The following is a 19884-nucleotide window of genomic DNA, read 5'->3' on the forward strand; positions in this document are numbered from 1 at the left end:
TAAATATAATGTTGATGAGAGGGTTGATATCATTTATTCATGTGTGGGTAAGATATATGTGAGGTTAACCATAGGGAGGAAAAATCAGGCTTGAATTTGCAGTTCACTGTGTGTTATAACTAAGTGCATCACATGATCAGTTTGTTTTATATTTTGATTCCTATATAACAGAATTTTTCTGATTTTGAAACAAATGCACAGAAGTGTAAAAGTGGACACTTCATTGTTAAGATAAGGAAAAAAAATACATTTAAAGGACCATGTAAGGACTTGTGATGTTCAAGTTCATTTTTTTTTTTCAGGAGCACACAAAGATAACCCGGGTGAAAATGCATGTCAGTTTGCTAAGATAGTGGCAGGGACAGTACTGGCTGGAGAACTATCATTAATGTCTGCCTTGGCTGCAGGACATTTGGTTAAGAGTCACTTGGCTCATAATAGAGCTAAGGTTGGCGATGGAGCCTCCACTTCTGCTGTGCCCCCTCCTGCCTCCTCAAGTAGTGGTATTACACCAACTTCCACTTCTTCCCCTTCTACAAATACTAATGTAATTTCAAAGTCATCAAGTGACATCCAACCTTTTGTAAAAGCTTCAACAACTGCTTCCATACCATCAGTAGCCACCGTTAATGATACTGACATTGGTGCAGGGTTAGCTACTCACAAAGCACATGGAGACAGTGGAATAAGTGACAAAGACATCACCCAAAATACTGTTTTACCACCATGTCAGGATTCGGCAAATTTTTCTCTGCCACATTCTAGAGACAGGTAAAAACAATGATTGTGTTAAGGCTAAATCAAATTTTATAAATATACATATATACATTATATATATATATATATATATATATATATATATATATATATATATATATATATATATATATATATATATATATATATTAGCATTTCTCTAAAGGTGCTGGCAGGCTTCCTGCTCTTATGCTAAAATATTGTAATATAATGAAAACCTTTCTCGTGAGTACATCATTCCTATATAATTGTCATCCTTTCATTCTCTTATAGGGGTTCACATTATTCAGTTGATGCTGTTGTGGCCAGTGTCCTGTAGCATCACACAAGGTTCTGTGAGTGTTGTCATATCGTCACAGGGGTATAAATTCTTCTCACATATGTTTTCTTCCTAACTCTTCATCCTCTGAAGGAAAATTTCTTCCAAACACCAGAATACCAGGTTGATGAAGTTTAGTGAGACAAAACTAAGGTCTCATTAAGGATTTTAAACTGCACTTCCATTGTAAATACTACATGCCACACGATTAACTGCTACTATGAAGGCAGTTGAAATTTAGAATAAGTTTGACAGGACGTTGTCAGCAGCTAGGGAAGATTGGTTATTTTCTCAACCTCAAGAAGTCGCTGATAAAGCGAAGAATATATACCCCTGCTTTGCAGCTGTTATGATTTGTTCATTAATTTATTTACTTCTCATAATTATTTATTTATTTATTGTAGACAAGAAAATGTTATTTTGGTAGGAAATGGTTTCATAGATACTTTGGCATATGGAAATTATGCATGTATGTTAAGTAATGTAGTAAGAATTGTTGCACAAAATTTTTTCAAGGATTATGCTTTTTGCTTTTCTTTTTTCTTTTTTTTTAGCATGCAATAACTAGATAGTGATAGTAATTGCAATGGGAATGACTTGAGACCTTGTGCAATAAAAAGTTTTATGTTGGAGTAAGACACGAGTCTAACTAGACGACTCTAATGTAGTTTGAATGGTGAATAAATGTGAAACATTCTTGTTTATGTGGAGATGCTATTAATTGATGGTAGTATACCAAGTGTAAGTTTAAGATTTTTGTTTTAATTGTTTAGTGAGGACGTAAATTTTTAATCTACCACAGATAAAGTGGAATGGGGTTAAAGATGATAATATCGAAGAGAAATCTTAAAAACTTTATTTACATCATTCCTTTGTGATAGTAATAAATTTTTTTACTTATATCAAGTAATATGTTTTTGATATAAGAAAAGATCAGACCACTGGATGTTTAATTAAAGACAACAGCAAATTTCTGTGTTGGGCATGTCAACTAACTTGGTTGGCCAAAGCAAGATCTTATTTTCTGTATCAAACAAAACCTTGAAAAGTTTTGCATAAATGTCTGTCACACTTAACGTTTGGCCTCAGCTCTTTAAAGCCTACCTTTGAGGACAGCATTGGCCATACACCAGTTTTTATCAATTTTGTATTTCTTTTTAAAGTCATCCAGGAACATTTTGGTTAATTGTCATGCGTAGTTAGAAGGTTAGTTACTGTTGTTCTCTTATATTGTATTAAAAGTATGCTCTATCTGTCATCAGTCTAGATAGATAGACCTTACTGTATATGCTCTCTTTATAGAAATATTGTCCTAAAGATGACTCAGTGATGAACATTCATATGTGTCAACATACAAATTTCTAATTTTGTAGGTTGAAGGAAGAAAGCCATGGCTAACTGAAGACCTGTTTTTTATTGACATTGGTCAAGAGTTTTTTTGAAACTTTTTCTTAAAATTTACAACTCAGGCTTTCCTCTAGAAGTGAATGACATGTTTTGCCAGTTCAGCAGATCTGTAAGTCAGCATTAAAATGGTTATTTTCGTTGTCATATAACAATAATACTTCACTGTAAAGTTTGACACTTTGGGCACTGCCCATGATGAAGTCAAGGCAAGGTATCTTTCTTGGTTTCTCATGTGATTCTGTGTTTGCCAACATTATGATGAGTATTTTTTAAAAGCAAGTTAGATATTGCTGTCATTTTGCATTTGAGTCATGGATGACAGTAATATTGTCTTAAGCCATGCCGAGTCGCCATGTAGACCATTTTTTGTCAGCTCACCTGGTGAACATTTTTGTCATTGCTTTACTCCTGTGAGTGCCATCTGTAATCTGTCTGCAAGCTTTTTACATTTTAATCTTCCCCTCCAAATCTATTGGATCAGTTGAACTGAAACTTTTCAGATAAGATCCACAGATGGTCCTTGTTTCCTCAATTCATTTTGATCCAACATCTAGTATGGATGCTGCAGGACAAAAAGGCCTCTAATTGACAAACTTCTGGATTTTTTTTTTTTTTTTTTTTTAGACAGAACCAGAATTTTACAGAAATGGTTGATGGCTGCTCTATCATCAAGTTTCCTCAATTCATGCTGATCTGACACTCAAAATGGCTGTCTCTGAGAAAGCTCTGCTCACCTGAATTTCTAGTTCTTGTTAGTTTTCATTAAATTCTGCTTTGATTTACAAAGATAATCATATTAAATAAAAGTTGAGCAAAGATTCATGTGAGGGAGAGAGCTTGATGGATAAAATGGCTATTCTGTAATGCATTCCTCAATCATTGAATGACTTAGCATGCAAGTATATTCTGAACAAGAAGAGGGAAGTATTTACTGACATGCACATCCTTCTTGCCCAAAATGATAGCAATGGGAGCATTATTTGAACATCTTTAGTTTCAGATTTGCATTTATGAGCCAAATGTTAGACACATCAGTCTGAAATTAATTCCCCCTAACATTTGGTACTATTGTGTCATAGGTAATAAATCATTTGCAGATCATTTTAATATTTTTTCTTTTATATACCGATTCCTCCACGCCATATTACATTGTTCTTATGAACAAGCTTTGCTCACTTATTCGGTTTTTCAGGCAAGAAGTTGGTTGCTCTCCTTTTGTTTAGCTTATATTCAACCTGGTTCAAAACATATGCATGTATTTTCATAAGAATAAAATTGTGTAACGCATATTTTGTGAATATGTCAGAAGTTTAGCTTAATGTATTTGAACCCCTGATTGAAGTGAAAGACTTTTGTCCTAATTACACTGTATGAATTCGGCTGGATCTGTGAACTTGTTCACGTACAAATGTGGTACAAGATTATGTTCATCTTCTATGGAGTGAGTGGTGGGCCATGACCTTATGTTACACACAGGGTAATTTAATGTCTTATAGAGCTTCAAGATTACTAGCTAGGAAGTGATGGAGGTGACATGCTCTGCTGATTAATAAATTAGTTGTAATATTCTGGTCATTTATTTTTACTAATAGCTTGTGATATTTATTTTTGTATCCTTTCAGTGTTTCTGTAATTTGCACTTTTACACGTTCATAGTTACCTTTCTGTGCTGTATTGTCCGAGTAGTATCAATGAAAGGTCATCTGGTTTTTGGAAGACTTAATTAAAAATATTATTTCCTCCTGGACATGCCTGAGGAACTCTTCGATGTGTCCAGGGCCATTGCTCACAACAACTTATGAAAAGTTATGATTTTTAACATTATGAAAAGTTTGTTGGTAATTGCAGTTTTTCAGAATATTAATGAAAAGTAGTCTGGTTTCTAAAATATTTTAGCTTTATCATAGAATGTTACAACATAACCTTTGCAATCCTGAAGTATTATTTCCCAATGGACTAGCCTGATAGCTAAATGGACTTGAATATGCATTTTGTGGTGCACAATTTAGAGAATTCTGAATACATTCGGAACTACATTATTTTCTTTCTGTGAAACTCAGCAAACAGCATGTACAGTTCAGTATTATGACATATGAAGTTTTGAAATTTTGAAAGAATTTTTCTTTTTTCCCAAAAGAAGGAACAGAGAAGGGGGCCAGGTGAGGACATTCCTCAAAGGCCCAGTCCTCTGTTCTTAATGCTACCTCGCTATCGCGGGAAATGGCGAATAGTATGAAAGAATATCACGATACACTACAGACTCATTTGTTACTGTCCAACCGTGGTTGAAGAATATATTACTGTCCAACCATAGTTGAAGAATATATTATGCCAAAAAAAGTCTTACTTACAAATGTATGTGTGTTCTCCATTTATGGTCATAGCTCAGGAGTGGTAAGACAGAGTCTGATGATATTTGTTTCAAAGGTTGGACTGTATGGCATAGACACAGGTCTTTTTGGAATCTGGAGAAAGAAAAATATTTATATTGGTGGTATGTAGAAATTGGCATAATTTTGGCATTTGTACACACTACACACTGATACAGTGTATAAGATTTTAAATTTCTGAAAGGACATGGCTCTAACAGAATTTTCATTATGCCATACATCTCTTACATGCATGGACGATAAAGAATAAAGGATGCCTGCACTTTGCATAGGGGTTTGCACTTCAGCTTTGCCAGAGTCCAGCAATATCTGGGTGAATTCTTGATATTGGCATCTTGCTAAAACTACAAATGACAAAAATTTTAATTTTTAAACAAACACAAAAAAGCTTCCATACAGCTATTTGTATTGTTCAAAGTCAACCAAGCAGCATAGTGCACATACCAATAATTACCATAATTATTTTGATCTAATGTGGAATTCTGAAATAACATGCATCTTCCATGAAATCTGGCTCAGTGCTACCGTGTCATTTCACTACACTTAACCATAGCTGAAAAAATTTGACGTGTGACTTTCCATATATGGGCAATGTACAGTTCCCTCTGTCAAAACTCATTTGGTAGCATCTGGGTATGTGCCTGTGAATCATACAGTTTGAAGATTGCCAACTGATAACCATAATCTATGCTGAAAAATTATTGAAATCTATAATATACAGCTTTTTTTTTTTTAAATAACAAAACATGGTTTATTGGCAATACATTTGTTTAAAAATTTTATGTGTAGTGGGGTGGCAACAGGAGTAGATAAAGGCAGCAAGTATGAAAATGTAAATGTTTGTATATGAATATGTCTGTGGATGTATAGGTATGTATACTTTGAAATGTATATTTTTTTTTTTTAGGTTGTATATGTGTGTGTGTGTGTGGGCGTTTATGTGTATGTGGGTGGGTTGGGCCATTCTTTCGTCTGTTTCCTTAAGCTAACGCGGGAGATGGTGATTAATATAATAAAGCATCAGGAAACAAATGAAGAATGCCCATCCGCTCACATATACACCCATATATATATATTTGCACATATATACATGCATATTCATACACATACACAGACACATGCATATATATGTATACACATGTACATATTCATACTTGCCTGCCTTCATCCATTCCTGGCACCACCCTGCCCCACAGGAAACAGCATCACTACCCCCTACTATTTGTTTTTGTAGTCACAAATAATCAAAAAGAATACCGAAAGAAGGTACTTTGCTGACAGGATCATGACGTGGCATTGTATGACTGGATGATGACTGGCATAAAGTTAGGAAAGTAATGATAGTTTTATTTTTATGAAAGAAAAATTGCTCTCTGAAACTCATGTTTTTTTTTAAATAGATGAGTTTAAATATAAATGTATCAAAATGGCTGATTTCTAGACATTTAAACCTGTCCTGACTGAACAGGCATGCATTTATCCTTTTACTTTGCCAAACATTTTCTCATCCTGTCCCTCTGCGGTTGAACAACACAGGGCACAGGTTTGCTTAAGGTGTGAAACATTCAGCTTCTGGTAGGAAAAAGCATTGGGACAGACATATGTTGTGATTGTGAATATAAAATGCCTTGTTTAAAAAAAAATCAGAAAACCCAGAAAATTTTCCTTACTGATAATTTGTGCAGGTTAACTCATTTGACACATTAGCAGCCTAATGTTGCTAATTGTTTTTATGTATTCCAGTATACATTTATAGTCTCCTAAGAAAACAGATTACCTTTTCATTATATAAATAATGTTTTTGTCGCTTAAGTACAATGAAGACTGCACTATTATTGTTTTTCCTGGTTTTTTTTAACCAAAATCAAACTTTTCAAGGTAGTATTTTATTAATCATCTAACTAGGCACTTGACTTCTTCAGTTAAATATGATTTATTTTATGACCTGAGCTTTATCTTTATGTCTTCAAGAGCACAGGTTAGCACTCAAAATGTATACAGTGGGAAGTATTGATGGAGTGCCAGTTTTTAAGTACTATAAGTGTACTGTTGTCTGTTAATTTTCATAACTGCCAGTGATATATGTTATTCATATGTGTACAGCTGCAGAGGGATTACATCATTGATTTTGTACTTAATGTACTAACAAATGTATGAGTGATTTAATCAAGACTGTAATAGGAAGATTCTTGGTTTGGAATAGGTGCCAGTTTGCAAATGTGTAAATACTAAATGAACTTGTTCATTTCAGTCTCATTTTTTTTTTTGTCATCTTTCTACCTCACAGGAATGAAAATATTGAACAATACATGTATATAGTAATTCCATTGCTCTATTTTCAATCAGCACCACATGATAATTCTTATGACAATTTCGTTTTGATTTCCATACATACTCTCGTCATGAGTTGAAATTCTCAGAAACTGAAGAATTTCACAACTATACGATTTCTCTTTGATCCACTTACTGTGGGTGGGGCATATACATTCTGGCAATGTTTTTCCGTTCGTTGTGGCATATATATTATAAATTCTTTAACTGGCTGTCCCTACCTTGAGGTGTAATATACAGATGTCAATCCCTTGACTAAGGTTTCCTTTCCATGTCAAAATTTACATTTTCACGTAGTTTAAAAAATATATTTAACATTACAGTTTCAAATATATTTATGGAACATTGAAAAAAAATCATCTCAGTATATTTCTCCCACTACAATCACCCTAATTATGTGTAACAGTTTTGTAAATGTGTGAGTATTATTTACTCAAGTGTGTGAGAGTAAGGTAGAGGCACATTTTCATGTTTGTTTTACATTCATTAAGAATTACGTATATGATTCTGTTTTATGTTATTAATTAATCTTGTTATAATCAGCATGATTCATTGGTAATTTTTTCATAAAAGTGAAATTAAAAAAGTTTGTAAAATTACCAAGAACACCAGTCATATGCAATATTTTCAAGTTCAGATGGGTGCTGGCAAAACTGCCTCTACTTCTATTAGGATTATCTTCTAATCCATCTTTGGCCTTTTGCTATGCTGGAATAGCCAGTGTCCAGAAAATCACTCTCCACAAACTCCAAAGGCAAATCATTGTAAACTAATTAAAGATCATCTCCTGTTTGGTCTCTACATGCAGCTAAAAGCTGCTCAATTTCCTTCCTTTAAAACTCGTGACATTGTGCTGTCATTGGCATGGCTGTAGGAAGACTGACCTTGGGGGAGAAATTATCGCACATTTCCACCTCAGCCACCACACAGGCTTTGCACATGGCCTTGAAATAAATATGAGAAACTTTATTTTCAAATGACTGCCAGGAGGAGTCACCTGGTTCACATAAATATCCATGTGGAGTAGATGGGTTAATGCTTGTACTGGCATCCCATGTACTGTCATCCCATGTACTGTTCAGACAGCCTAAACTATTTCTATATTCTTGTCAGTATATATAGAGATGCCATGGAAGTCTGTGCAAAATCTGAGCCCTCACATTATGCAATATCTTTTGACACTCACTTCTACATGATAACAGATATTATGATGAAAATCTCTAGTAATAATATTTGTTTGGGAGAAAAGACTGAAAACAATACCATGAATCTCAATACTTATGCCTGAAAATACTACTGGATTACGTCATACACCTTAGAACAGAACAGCATGAATTAAAAGATATAGCAGACATAAACAATGTCTCGTCAAATTCAGTCATACATAATTCTATTTTGAAAATTACAATCTTGCTAATCGTAATAACAAACCCAAGATATTTTTGTAGAATATTTGAGAATACTCCACACACACACTGTTCCTGGGTATAACTACTAGTTAAAATGTTAATGTCATCCAAGGTGTGTAGCAATCTTGACCTGCACTCATGAACGATCACACAATACCATGGTAGACCTTCATAAGAAAGTTCCTATATCTTCCAATGTAAAATTAAGTTTTAGCTCCTATTTAATGAGTATTTTTCTTAATTTCATTGATAATAATTTTATTTTCTGAATAGTTCCTGTAGTTTTACTGCATAGTTGATAAGCTTGACACTGATCTGCCAGTTAATAAGTTCATAATAAATGAAAGAAAAGTATGTTTTTCTACAAGAGATTAATTACCTCAACTTTTCCTTCCAAAGACCAAAGAGAAGGTGGGAGGGTGAGGTTAAAAGAGACTGTGCATCAGAGCCTACATATTAAGAAGCATGAGCCATGCATGGGGAAGAGTGAACTGGATTGATGTGGTATACAAAAGGCGATGTGTATTCAAGTGGGCTGAACCAGGGCATATGAAGCAGTCAACATACACCATGAAGTGGAGATGACAGACTCTGGTTTTAATGCATAATACACAACAAATGGAGTGGGTGTGTGCAGAGAGACTGTTGTCGACCTGTGTCTGATGCTTCCTCTATAATGATGCAAAAGTAATTGTGTATATATATATATATATATATATAAAAGAAAACACATCCAGTCCTCACTCCCGCCCTTTTAATAATCTTTTATGACATGCAGGAATATGGATGTAGAATTCTGTCTCCCCTACCTCAAGGATAAAAATCACATTCTATAGTAACAAATTATGAATGATACTAATAGCAATTATTCTACTTTTGCAATGAAAATAAGAGCAAGTGCTGAGAGTAAATGCTTTAATAAACATAAGGTCACTACCACTTCTGTTGCAAAGTTGACCAGGATCCCATATGTATAATGAACATTATCAAGAGCTTTATAAAAGGAGGTTGCTTTTATGCTTAAAAAAAATATATCCAACATGTTGAGTTGTTACTACGGTAAATGAGCCGCCAGACTCAATCTGGGTTTTGCTATAGATTTTTCCCAATGGTATGAAATAATCATTTTACTCATGTACTGAGGTGGTATGGATTGAGACATTGGTCTCAACTAATCAACTTACAAAACTGAACAAGAGAGAGACATGTTTGTGTTTGAAAGTTCCTGTGTCACTTTTAAATGTTTACAGCGGGCTTGGGTTGAGGATGTGTGTGTGATGGAAGGAGTGCCTCCTGCAGTTGGCTGAGTGTACTGTACATGGTCTGTGGCATATAAAAATCCTGGTCAAGGTAAACAGCAAAGTAAAGAGTTAGAAAGCAACTACTGGAATCTGAGACAATTCCTCCATATCCTTCCTAAACCCATATTTAAATCATCTGCTCAGTAACCATCAAAATGCCATGGGGGTAGTACATCATTCTTCCACTGTTCAGGCAACACAGAAAATGTATGTAGATAATTTATATTTGCATTACATCACAAGAAAGCTTTTTCGAATGGTAATACATAAAAAATCAATAAAAATTATTTTAAATTCCTTGAAGATTGCAACAGATAGCACACTAAATATCTGGAAATGCCGCAGTCAATGGGTAACCCCCATGGCTTAGCTGATGAACATCTTAGTGGCTTTAATGTTAATGGGTAATAACTAATTTTGTATTATAAAAAAGTTATGCACAAGGTACTAAAACTTGAGAGAAAGCTGTGATGTTACCTGGAATGAGTAGAATTAAATTCCAGTACTGTAAACCATTCATGTGTAACAAATAATACATTCTTGTGCCCTTAACACAAGCATGTTATATGTTGTCCGGAAGAGTGTTTACAAGCTTATATAACATTGTGTAAAGAAATCTTGACATTAATAATGTGCAGTCTATAACTGGAAAATGTGTATAAAGTTTTATGTTGAAATGTTGAGTTGAACTTGTTTTCGAATACACAACTGAGAAGTTTTTGAATAGCATGTCATTACTTTCCGGGAAGATAGTTTATAATTTGCTAGCATTCCTTTAGGCAAAATCTTAAAACATAACTTTGTCAACTCAATTAACATCAACTATTTACAATTTGCTGGCATTCCTTCAGGCAAATTCTTAATACAACACTTTATCAACTCAACGTAAACTATTTCTCTGTTGCTTAAGGTGTTCCCCAGATTTTTTATTTCCTACAGCTGGCATTTCAATGCACAAATGTAAAAAATTTAACAGAATTACATTTCATTGTTGAATTTGTTTTCCCTTGTTCATGAAGTTGAATTTTGTAAAGGAACTTGTATACTCTATGGAGACAAGAGGAGAGTTACCAGTTTCCTAGTTAGTCTAAGTTTACTTAAATACTTATTGCCCATTAATGCTTGAAAAGATTTCAATTGTGATTAAACACTCATTTGTACATTGTACAGGGGTCTGGGATAAGCATAGATATCATGACCCCTCATTTTTAAATGGAATGAACAGCTCATCCATAAAAATAAACATTCTCTACTTTGCCTCATGACCAGTGTTACAGGTAACTGTTTGAACTCCAGTTCCGTATTAACACATAGTCTTCTGGTTAATTTTTTGAGTAATAAAAAAACAACCACAATGTATGTATTGTACTGAGGGTATGATAGAGGGAATAGTGGCCATGTATCTCTTGTGTGTTGCATAATGTGAATAAAGAAGGGTGTGAGTTGGGGTGCTGGAATTCCTTCTGCCCAATATTATTGCTTCCAAAAGAAGGAACAGAGGAAGGTGTTCATTAATCCATTTAACATGATCGATCATTATCCTACTCTGTACCATACTAGCTGTGCTTGGAAGATTTAGTTTTGTAAAATTTTCAACTACATGACTTTTTCTGAATTTTGTTAAATTGTTTCCCCTTTGTTACCTCAATATACAAAGGATTAAGAATAATTGCTTATATGCCAGATATTCTTGTCATATTTAACTCAAAAATGACTCAATGGAAGAACTGATTTAATTACAAGACATATTTTTCTTCCTTGACGATAACATACCAACTACATAGTAGTTTTGATTCATTGACTTTCTTTTGTGTCGAAACCAAATGAAAGAGACAAGGATTTACTCTTCATAACTGTGTGAACTTTGGCTTAATTTGAAGTTGGAATGTCAACAAACTCATAGTTAGCAAATGATGCTAGTTGATGAGGGAATTGAGTTCGGTCAGCCTTTTATTGACCAAGGCTGGTTGTTGGTAAATACTGTACCTGAATTGAAAGGCTTCCATTAAATGGTCACAGCTAGCACGTATTATCATGAATGAATCAAGGCTTGTCATCCTTGTTCACACATTTCAACAGAGTAGTACTCAAGCCGCTCTTAAGCTTATTAATTATTAGCTTGTCAGCAAGGGCCTTTTTCCCCTGACCTGGACACCCCCTGAGGAGATTTGAACAAAGTTACCAGTAGTTGATTGGGCAGGCTATCATAGCTGTACCACTTTACTGAAACTGGTGTCCATTTATCTTCCAAGCAAGGAAGATGAATAGGTGGGTGACCGGTCTGTGCACTGAGTATCGCATTTGGGAGTGAGCCTATGTATCACAGCACAGAAAATTCCATCAAAGCATTTTCTTTTCATGCTGATTAAAGTTTATATTTTGAATTCACACAACATTTTGCAATAAAAACAATGAACTACTTGTTATACCTCCAGGAACGTTGCCTCCTTACAGTGCTCAGAATATGTGTAATGAAGCTGTTGGTGAAAGCTCTGGATGTGACCTAAATAGAAAGGGAGTTACTTGGAACTGAAGACAAACCCTGATGAAAACTGAACATAAATGGAGATACATACTCAGGCTTACATCCATAGTGATAAATATTAAATCATGGACAATGTATAATGGCCTCCAATTTCCTCCTGCAAAATATAATTTATATGTATGAAGTATATTTGTTATTTGTTTACAAGAAGGAAAGGTGACATTAATGCATTCTGTTTCACTGCATGGCACTCAAACTGTAGTTTACGTGGATTCATTAGTTTTATGGAGATTCATTTGTGTACTTCATTACTTAATTACATATCTGAGCACGATGGGGAGGAAGGTTTTACATTCTTCAGGCCCCATTGCTCAACCACTGTGTTTAAGAGTGTGTACGTGTAGGTGAATACATGTATATGTATGAGTATCCATGTGTATACATGTCTACTCATATGCATGGTATATTTCTATTTTTGAGGCTTTGTAAGTATATATGTATTTTTGTTTTTATACAGGACTGTGTACATACACATATCCTTAGTCATATCACCCAATTCACTTCCCTGAACCACATTAAATGAAATTTCAGTCAGGGAATTTGCCTGCATTTGTTCTATGATTTGCTAAAATTAAAATTTTCCACTGATTGAATATAATCCACACCATGAATACCAGGAAATGTGTTCACTTAGCCAATTCTTATTTTAGGCTCATCTTACCCCTTGATCCACAAAAGACAATAGGAACTTGATAAGAGAGATGATGAAGACAGATTGGGTAAATAAAATATGTAGTTTTCTTTCTTAAGAGTTACAGCCACAAAAGAACTTGGTCTTGAGCCATATAGTTCTACAAAACTTACATAACTAACACATGTCAATGTATGTATCAAAAAATTTATTCTTTTCTTTTTTGGCAGTTTAGTGAAGAACAGAAAGGTACAATAACAAAATCACAGCTTCATAACACTAAGATGGTAGCTGGCTTTGTATGTCAGTATTGTAATGATGATATTGACACATATGTAGTCTTCCACTAGATTTAGCAATAAAGAAAACTTACCATTCTTTTTGTATTAATAGCCTACCTTACTTAGCAAAAGTGTTATACCAACTGTGTAACTGTAGTGGAACTACTAATGAGTAATTAAGCAATTAAACTTTCAATTTCTCTGTCACATTTCATAAATCCAAAGTTAAAATACCTACATAATTTACCCTCATCAGTACCAAAGTTTACCTAATCATAAAACAGTGGAGTAGTATGGCCAATGAGTAAGATTCAGTTAATCAATATTGTTTATCTTCAATGCTGCATATCCTAAGGTAAACGCATGTCCTGCCTATCATCATTAAATCCATTCTCAATTTCAAAGGGTGGATCAGGCACAAACAGTCTCAGTAATCACTTACACATTCTAACCCATGCCCAGTGTGTAAAGTCTAAACTTGAAATAACAATTATAAAAGTGCCTTTTGCTTTTTCAATGTTCACACTAAGGAGGTTCATTAAGTGAGACCACCTCTACACCAAATGCTTTTAATGAAATTGACCTCCAACAATTTCTCTGTACCACATCATTCCTTCCATGGTCTAGCTCTCCTTGTATCTGTGACTGGACAACTATCATTTTCTTTACCAGCTCTAAGGCCATACAGTCCTAACAGATTTTCATCCACATGCTGCTATGATGATCTCTTCGCCCATATCCTTCTCGCAACTTCATTCTGTCTATCTTATTCATTCAATCTATACCACATAAGTCATTCAAAGCAAACGCTTGTATTTTTTGCTTACCCTGATCAATGTAAATATGGGTTTCACATACATATATTAGGGTTAGTACAAGTACTCCTTCATGCTAGCTTCTTACACAATCGTTGCATATATTTTGAATGCATCTTCAATTTTTTCCCTAGCATAACACCACCATTTCCATAATTGACATTTTCCTGAATTTTACTTCATAATATCTGAATTCATCCACATAAAAATACCCTAAAATATCTATTACGATAAGGATAAAAGGACTGGATTACAATCACAAGCAGGAAAATGATGGACTTCTTTGGACTGAGAATTTCCTTAATAAGACCTGTCCTAACTTCCATCAACTAATGACACAGCCAAAAATGAATTTTTACCCACATGTAATCACAAAAAAATAGTTCCCTGATGGAAACAATACCTGATACCACCCTCGACAAAAATTACAAAAGTGGTTGCCCAATTTCACAGCTTGCTGCAATGCAAGTCGCTCACAACATGTTAACCGTACGCTCTGAAATGGAGTTCCTTTGGGAGCAGTTCTTTATCCAGCCCTTTTCAATCTCTTCCTACATTTGTGATGTTTCTAAAGCTGTGATGTAGAGGCATACTGGGCTGGGACGTGGCTGAGTTTTGGGTGGTAGGGTTGCTTGCCTCTTCATCTCAGGATGAAACTGACGGATGGTTTTAAAAGATGCTCTGTCCTATATCTTCCTGATTTATGAAAAATTTGTCCAAAGACTGTTGCAGACGTTTCCTTTTCCTCTTCTGGTACAGTTCCCTGTGGCTGATGATGCCACTGGTTATTATTATGTTAACTGAAGAGTCTGTCTAAAACATCCTTACTGAATGACGATGGCATTGCTTTCGAAATGTTGGAATAATTATCAGCAGCTCCAAGGCCAGCAAAAGTCACTTCACCACACACTGTAATGTCATGGAATAAACTACACTTTCTACAATGTTCAAATGAACATCAACTAGCACTGAAAGTTTCCAAACCTGAACTATTACCTGAACAACCCTAATGCTGTGAGGCATATTACACTGATTTTGATCTTTTTTCCAAATGCTTAAAAGTCTTTCCATGTTTTTGACATTACTTTTATGAATTATATAATTATGTAAGTAACATTATTGGTATGACACTTTCATCATATTCTTTATTTTCTTCTGCATCAACATTTAATATTCTCGACTACATAGGCAATGACACAAGTGTTCCGGTGGCATCAACAATCCAATTTAGAGCTTCAAATGCCTTTAAAGAAAATCTAATTTCACCTCTACATTAATAGTTTTCCTTGGTGTTTCCTATTAGATGTAAAACTAACACTCGCTGGGCATTTTACATTCATGTTTCTAATGGTTTAATAAGATTTTAGTGATATAATGGTTAAAAAGTCTCATCAAAACAGACACACACACACTAACAAGCAGCAGAGCTGAGTGAAGCTAATGGTGCTTACATAGTGATACACGACATTAAGAGTTGTTTGATGCTATGAGTGGCAACTTAAGTGGTATGTAGCAAATAGCAAATGCACTGGTGCACTAGTTATAATTCTTGATTCAATTTCTCCAACCTTCTGAGGTATGATGTTTAATTCACACACACATACACAAAAAAACTCACAGGATATTGGGACAACTTACAACATTTCACGTTTTAAACTATTTCCAAAAATAGACAAATCCTTAGTGAATGGGACAGCCAAACAAGTAAGCAGAATCCCTCAGTTTATGTTCCAAGAATTAATCTTGGGTCTTTGATAACTCAATGTACAGAGATCTGCAACTGAAATGCATGAGGACTTTTCATGCATCATAAAAGGATGGATATGATACAGATGGACAAATCTATGAAATACAAGGTTTTCGCTGTTACTTAAGGATGAAAAGATATACCGCTACATATACCTTTTATTACAAAGTGTTACATTTGATTACATCGACTATGTGCATTGCTTCTGAATCAAGTTTCAGGCACACCCAATCCAGGGGTCTACACGATTTTTTCTCATAACAAACTGGATTTTTCTTTCCATGTCTTCATTATATATTGCTTTGGCCTTCTCATAGTTGATGCGGCGCCTTGTCTAGAGAAAACAAAGAAATCCTGGAGAATACAGCAAGGTAGGGTAACAGGTAGTTTTTCATAACAATAAGGCCATCCTTTGTCTCTTATAGGCACAACCTCACTAAAGCAGGAAATGGCACATATATGACAAAAAAAGAAAAAAAAAATCATATTGTATGCTGCCATTTTTGACAGACCAAATTTTGTTAAAAAAAGATGAGGAAGAGTAAGAAAACCACCAACAGCTTTCTTTAACAATCTAGATGAAAGGGCTAGCTTTAGATGAAAGTTCCTTTCCTTTTCCTTTGGATAAAATAAAGTATCTCACGAAAAAAAAGAGAAATACAATCATTCTGAAAGGAAGGTGCAAAGGCAAGTATCATGATGTGCGTCAACACCACCTGAAATATGCAATCCTGGCAAAACACGCCTAAACAAGGACAACATACTAATAAAACGGATTTAGAAATGCATATATCTGAGCATGATTATACGCATAAATGAGCAAAATAAATGCTCCACTTTGACTAAGCTCACACAAAAACAGCATGTATACCATGTTTTGACCCACAAACCTCACTAGCTCATGTCCAAGTTGTGGAAAGACCAGCCAACTCTTAACCAAATCAGCAATAACTTAACTTTCCTGTGCACAGCTCATTGCTCAATATTTACCATTATTTTCAGGAAAAGTTAGCTTCATCCAAACTCATTTTTACCCCTCAATCAACCTTATTAGTCCTTAAACTGCACAATTAAGTTTATCCTCCATGGCAGTTTAACAACTTTTTTGTGTGTGTGAAAAAATTCTCACACAGAATGAGATTAAACAATGCAGAATTGAAGTAAGCTTTGTAAAGTCCATTACAAAATACTGCTCCGCCAACAGTGAACATAACAAAATATAGTGTTGTCACCATCAATGTATCAAAATTAACTTTTTCTACTGTCTGCCAATGAAATTATCACTATTTTGTGTTTACTCTACTACATGTAATTTTCACATAAACTTTATCAATAACCTTCATACAGATATTTCATAAACATTAGCAATATCTTCTTCTTTCATGCCTGAAGGATTAGAACTACGCTGATGTGTCCTTGTGAAGGTATTCACAAGCTGTGTTCTCATCTCACCCCTACTCACAACTTAATTGTGAAATTGTGGCAGGAAATCCTAAATTGCACAAATAATATATTGTTGGAGCAGTTGCCAAACAAACACACACATACACACACATATATAATTTTTTCATATATATTCGTCATTTCCTGCATTCCCGAGGTAGTGTCAAGAACAGAGGACTGAGTCCCAGAGGCAAACTCCTCCTTTGACCCCTGCTCTGTTCCTTCTTTTAGAAAAGTAAAAACCAGAGGGGAGGATTTCCAGCCTCCCGCTCCCACCCCTTTTAGTCACCTTCTACGTCATGCAGGAAATACATGAAAGTTAATTTTTTCTTTCCCATTATTTCAGCCACAATACTAGTCCTAAATCAACTAAATTAAAAGGTTCATCTACATGTTACCATCAAAATTTCTCCTGACCAATCCTCTTATGTATCCATTATCATGTGCAGTACCTATCATGTTCTTTCCAACCAGAAACACGCTGATCGTGTTCTTGTCAATCCAATCTCCTCCATGCCTATATCACATGTTTTTAAGGGAATTATATTTGCAAGACCTATACACACTGGGGTTAACTGTTTAAATATAACCATACATGAATGTGCTCTCGTCAAAGCCATTTGACTAATGAGAAGTCGTTTTCCCAGAATATACTTTAACTCTCCAGACCTAAAACACAGACTTAATCATCCTTCTTTCTCCTAAAGTCTACTGTATTGAGAAATGCAGTAATTCACTCACCTGATATGGTTTTTCATAATATCTTGTTAATCTGTATCTATTAAACAGGCCTTCCTTTCCCATGATCCTGAAATATAAGATGAATTATGCATCCATAAATCAATTTCTTTTGTTTTATTACTTACATGATAATGAGCGACCACATGCCAGTGAGCTGTGTCTAAGGCTTATTACAAACATAACAAAGGGTGAACCTCAGTAGCATATCATATGATACTGTCTCTTCAACTTTCAATCTTGGGTGTCTCAAGTCTTGCCTTGGATGCCATTCAGAAAAATGTGAGGGTGTATGTACAGTGTAGTGATGTGTACAGAGCAAACTGGGATATCATAAACTTAAAGTAAAAGACGGGTATCACTGGATTCTGTCTGCCAGCGGTACAGCCACAAGTGAATCGAATTATTTTTACTGATCTTGGAATCACATTCTGCTTATATTTCATACACCAACAATGTTCATGATGAATGACACACACGATAAAACAGGGTGTGAGGGTGATTGGATGGAAAGTATGGGGAAGGAGATTGGAGGTACCAACTGTCAATGAATAAAAAAGCAGAAAACAGAATGAGCAATAGTAAATGACACCATTCAAAATCCCCGACAAGGAGTTATTCTATGTGGTCCCAAACACCAAATCACATTAATGATGGTAAATTTCTACGATAAATCTCAGCTGCCGAGCAGGGGAAATTAATGCTTTCATAGACCTGTCAGTTTCCTAACTACAAGTGTTTTGCTTCATAAATCTACTGGTAAATGTCCAGCGCAGCTCCACATCCCTATTAGCATTAGATACCGTGTGATTATATACTGCAATGGTCATGTATTGATCACAGAAAATGCAATACCGCTCATGAAGCATGACTTGGGACATTATACCTTATTGATTTGTATCCAAGAATGGTGAGAGTTATGCAAATCAAAGAAGCTGTAGCATTGATGAAATGTCATCTAGAAGAGCAAATGTATAGCCACAAGAAAATCTATTTACCAAAAAAATAAATGTGCGTATTCTAAAATTTCACCCAGTCCAGGTCAATGTTCAGATTCAGACTCACCCTACATCTCATCCCCTCAACCTTAGGGTGCATTAGGATGAACATTGGGCTGGACTGACTGATCTTTTGGCCTACTGTCTGTGGGGCGAATGTCCCCTGGGGTGCCGATAACACCTTCACCCCCTTGGGTCAATACCTTCACTAAACACTACATAATCACTACAGAAAAAAAAAAAACAATTACTCTACGTCAAAACTACTATAAATAATGGAGAATTTAAAGCATGATACTAATCCTGTAATCGCTGCAAGAGAAATTATCAGGCGTTCAATTAGCCGCTAATAATGGTAATTACCTGTTGATGACCCTCATTCCCTCTTCGATGTTATTGTTCTTCACCAACACCGTCCTGGCCACAAACTGCGTATATTTGTGCATGATGAGGGTCTTCTTCCTTCCTTAATTAACTCATAAACCACTCTTTCCTCACACAGACACAAATGTAAATATAACATAGAAGGGATACTTGTTCTCTCTGATCACTAACGCTGGCAGCTGATGCTGCCATCTAGCAACTGTAGTACCATAGAAAATGGACCTTGAATTTAGGGGGAAACTTCTGAATAGTGAGGATTTTCTTTTAAATATATATATATATATATATATATATATATATATATATATATATATATATATATATATATATATATATATATATATATATTATCCCTGGGGATAGGAGAGAAAGAATACTTCCCACGTATT

The 19884-nt window shown here is 34.9% G+C and overlaps 2 protein-coding genes across 4 annotated transcripts in view; one reads left to right on the top strand and one right to left on the bottom strand.

Moving 5' to 3' along the window:
* The window catches only part of Hmgcr (HMG coenzyme A reductase), a 53578-nt gene extending 40112 nt beyond the window's left edge, over positions 1–13466 (top strand). For both annotated transcript variants that reach the window (XM_071685535.1, XM_071685536.1), the window contains exons 17-18: positions 303–771; positions 1030–13466. In XM_071685535.1, the coding sequence (XP_071541636.1) occupies positions 303–771; positions 1030–1075 (515 nt within the window). In that variant the 3' untranslated portion in view covers positions 1076–13466. The remainder of the gene's footprint in view (positions 1–302; positions 772–1029) is intronic.
* Positions 4812–19670, bottom strand: mRpS21 (mitochondrial ribosomal protein S21). Of its 2 annotated transcripts, none has more exons than XM_071685538.1 (3): positions 19475–19670; positions 18117–18183; positions 4812–4947 (listed from the first exon to the last, which is right to left on the bottom strand). In XM_071685538.1, exons 1-3 carry the CDS (start codon positions 19555–19557, stop codon positions 4861–4863), a joined length of 237 nt encoding a protein of 78 aa, XP_071541639.1. In that variant the 5' UTR covers positions 19558–19670; the 3' UTR covers positions 4812–4860. The 2 variants fall into 2 exon arrangements, with proteins under 2 accessions (XP_071541639.1, XP_071541638.1); XM_071685537.1 differs by lacking the exon at positions 4812–4947 and adding an exon at positions 16079–16266 and having other exon boundaries at positions 19475–19668.
* Positions 19671–19884: the final 214 nt, after the last annotated feature.

The sequence above is a fragment of the Panulirus ornatus genome, chromosome 40 (genome assembly GCF_036320965.1).
Source record: "Panulirus ornatus isolate Po-2019 chromosome 40, ASM3632096v1, whole genome shotgun sequence".
Classification (NCBI taxonomy): Eukaryota; Metazoa; Arthropoda; class Malacostraca; order Decapoda; family Palinuridae; genus Panulirus; species Panulirus ornatus.

Coding starts and splice junctions, on each gene's coding strand:
- mRpS21 (XM_071685537.1), bottom strand. CDS start 19,557: ATGCACAAATATACGCAGTTTGTGGCCAGGACGGTGTTGGTGAAGAAC. Junction 18,184..19,474: donor GGAATGAGGGTCATCAACAG/GTAATTACCATT, acceptor CTTATATTTCAG/GATCATGGGAAAGGAAGGCC. Junction 16,267..18,116: donor ATTATGAAAAACCATATCAG/GTGAGTGAATTA, acceptor TGTTTTCTCTAG/ACAAGGCGCCGCATCAACTA.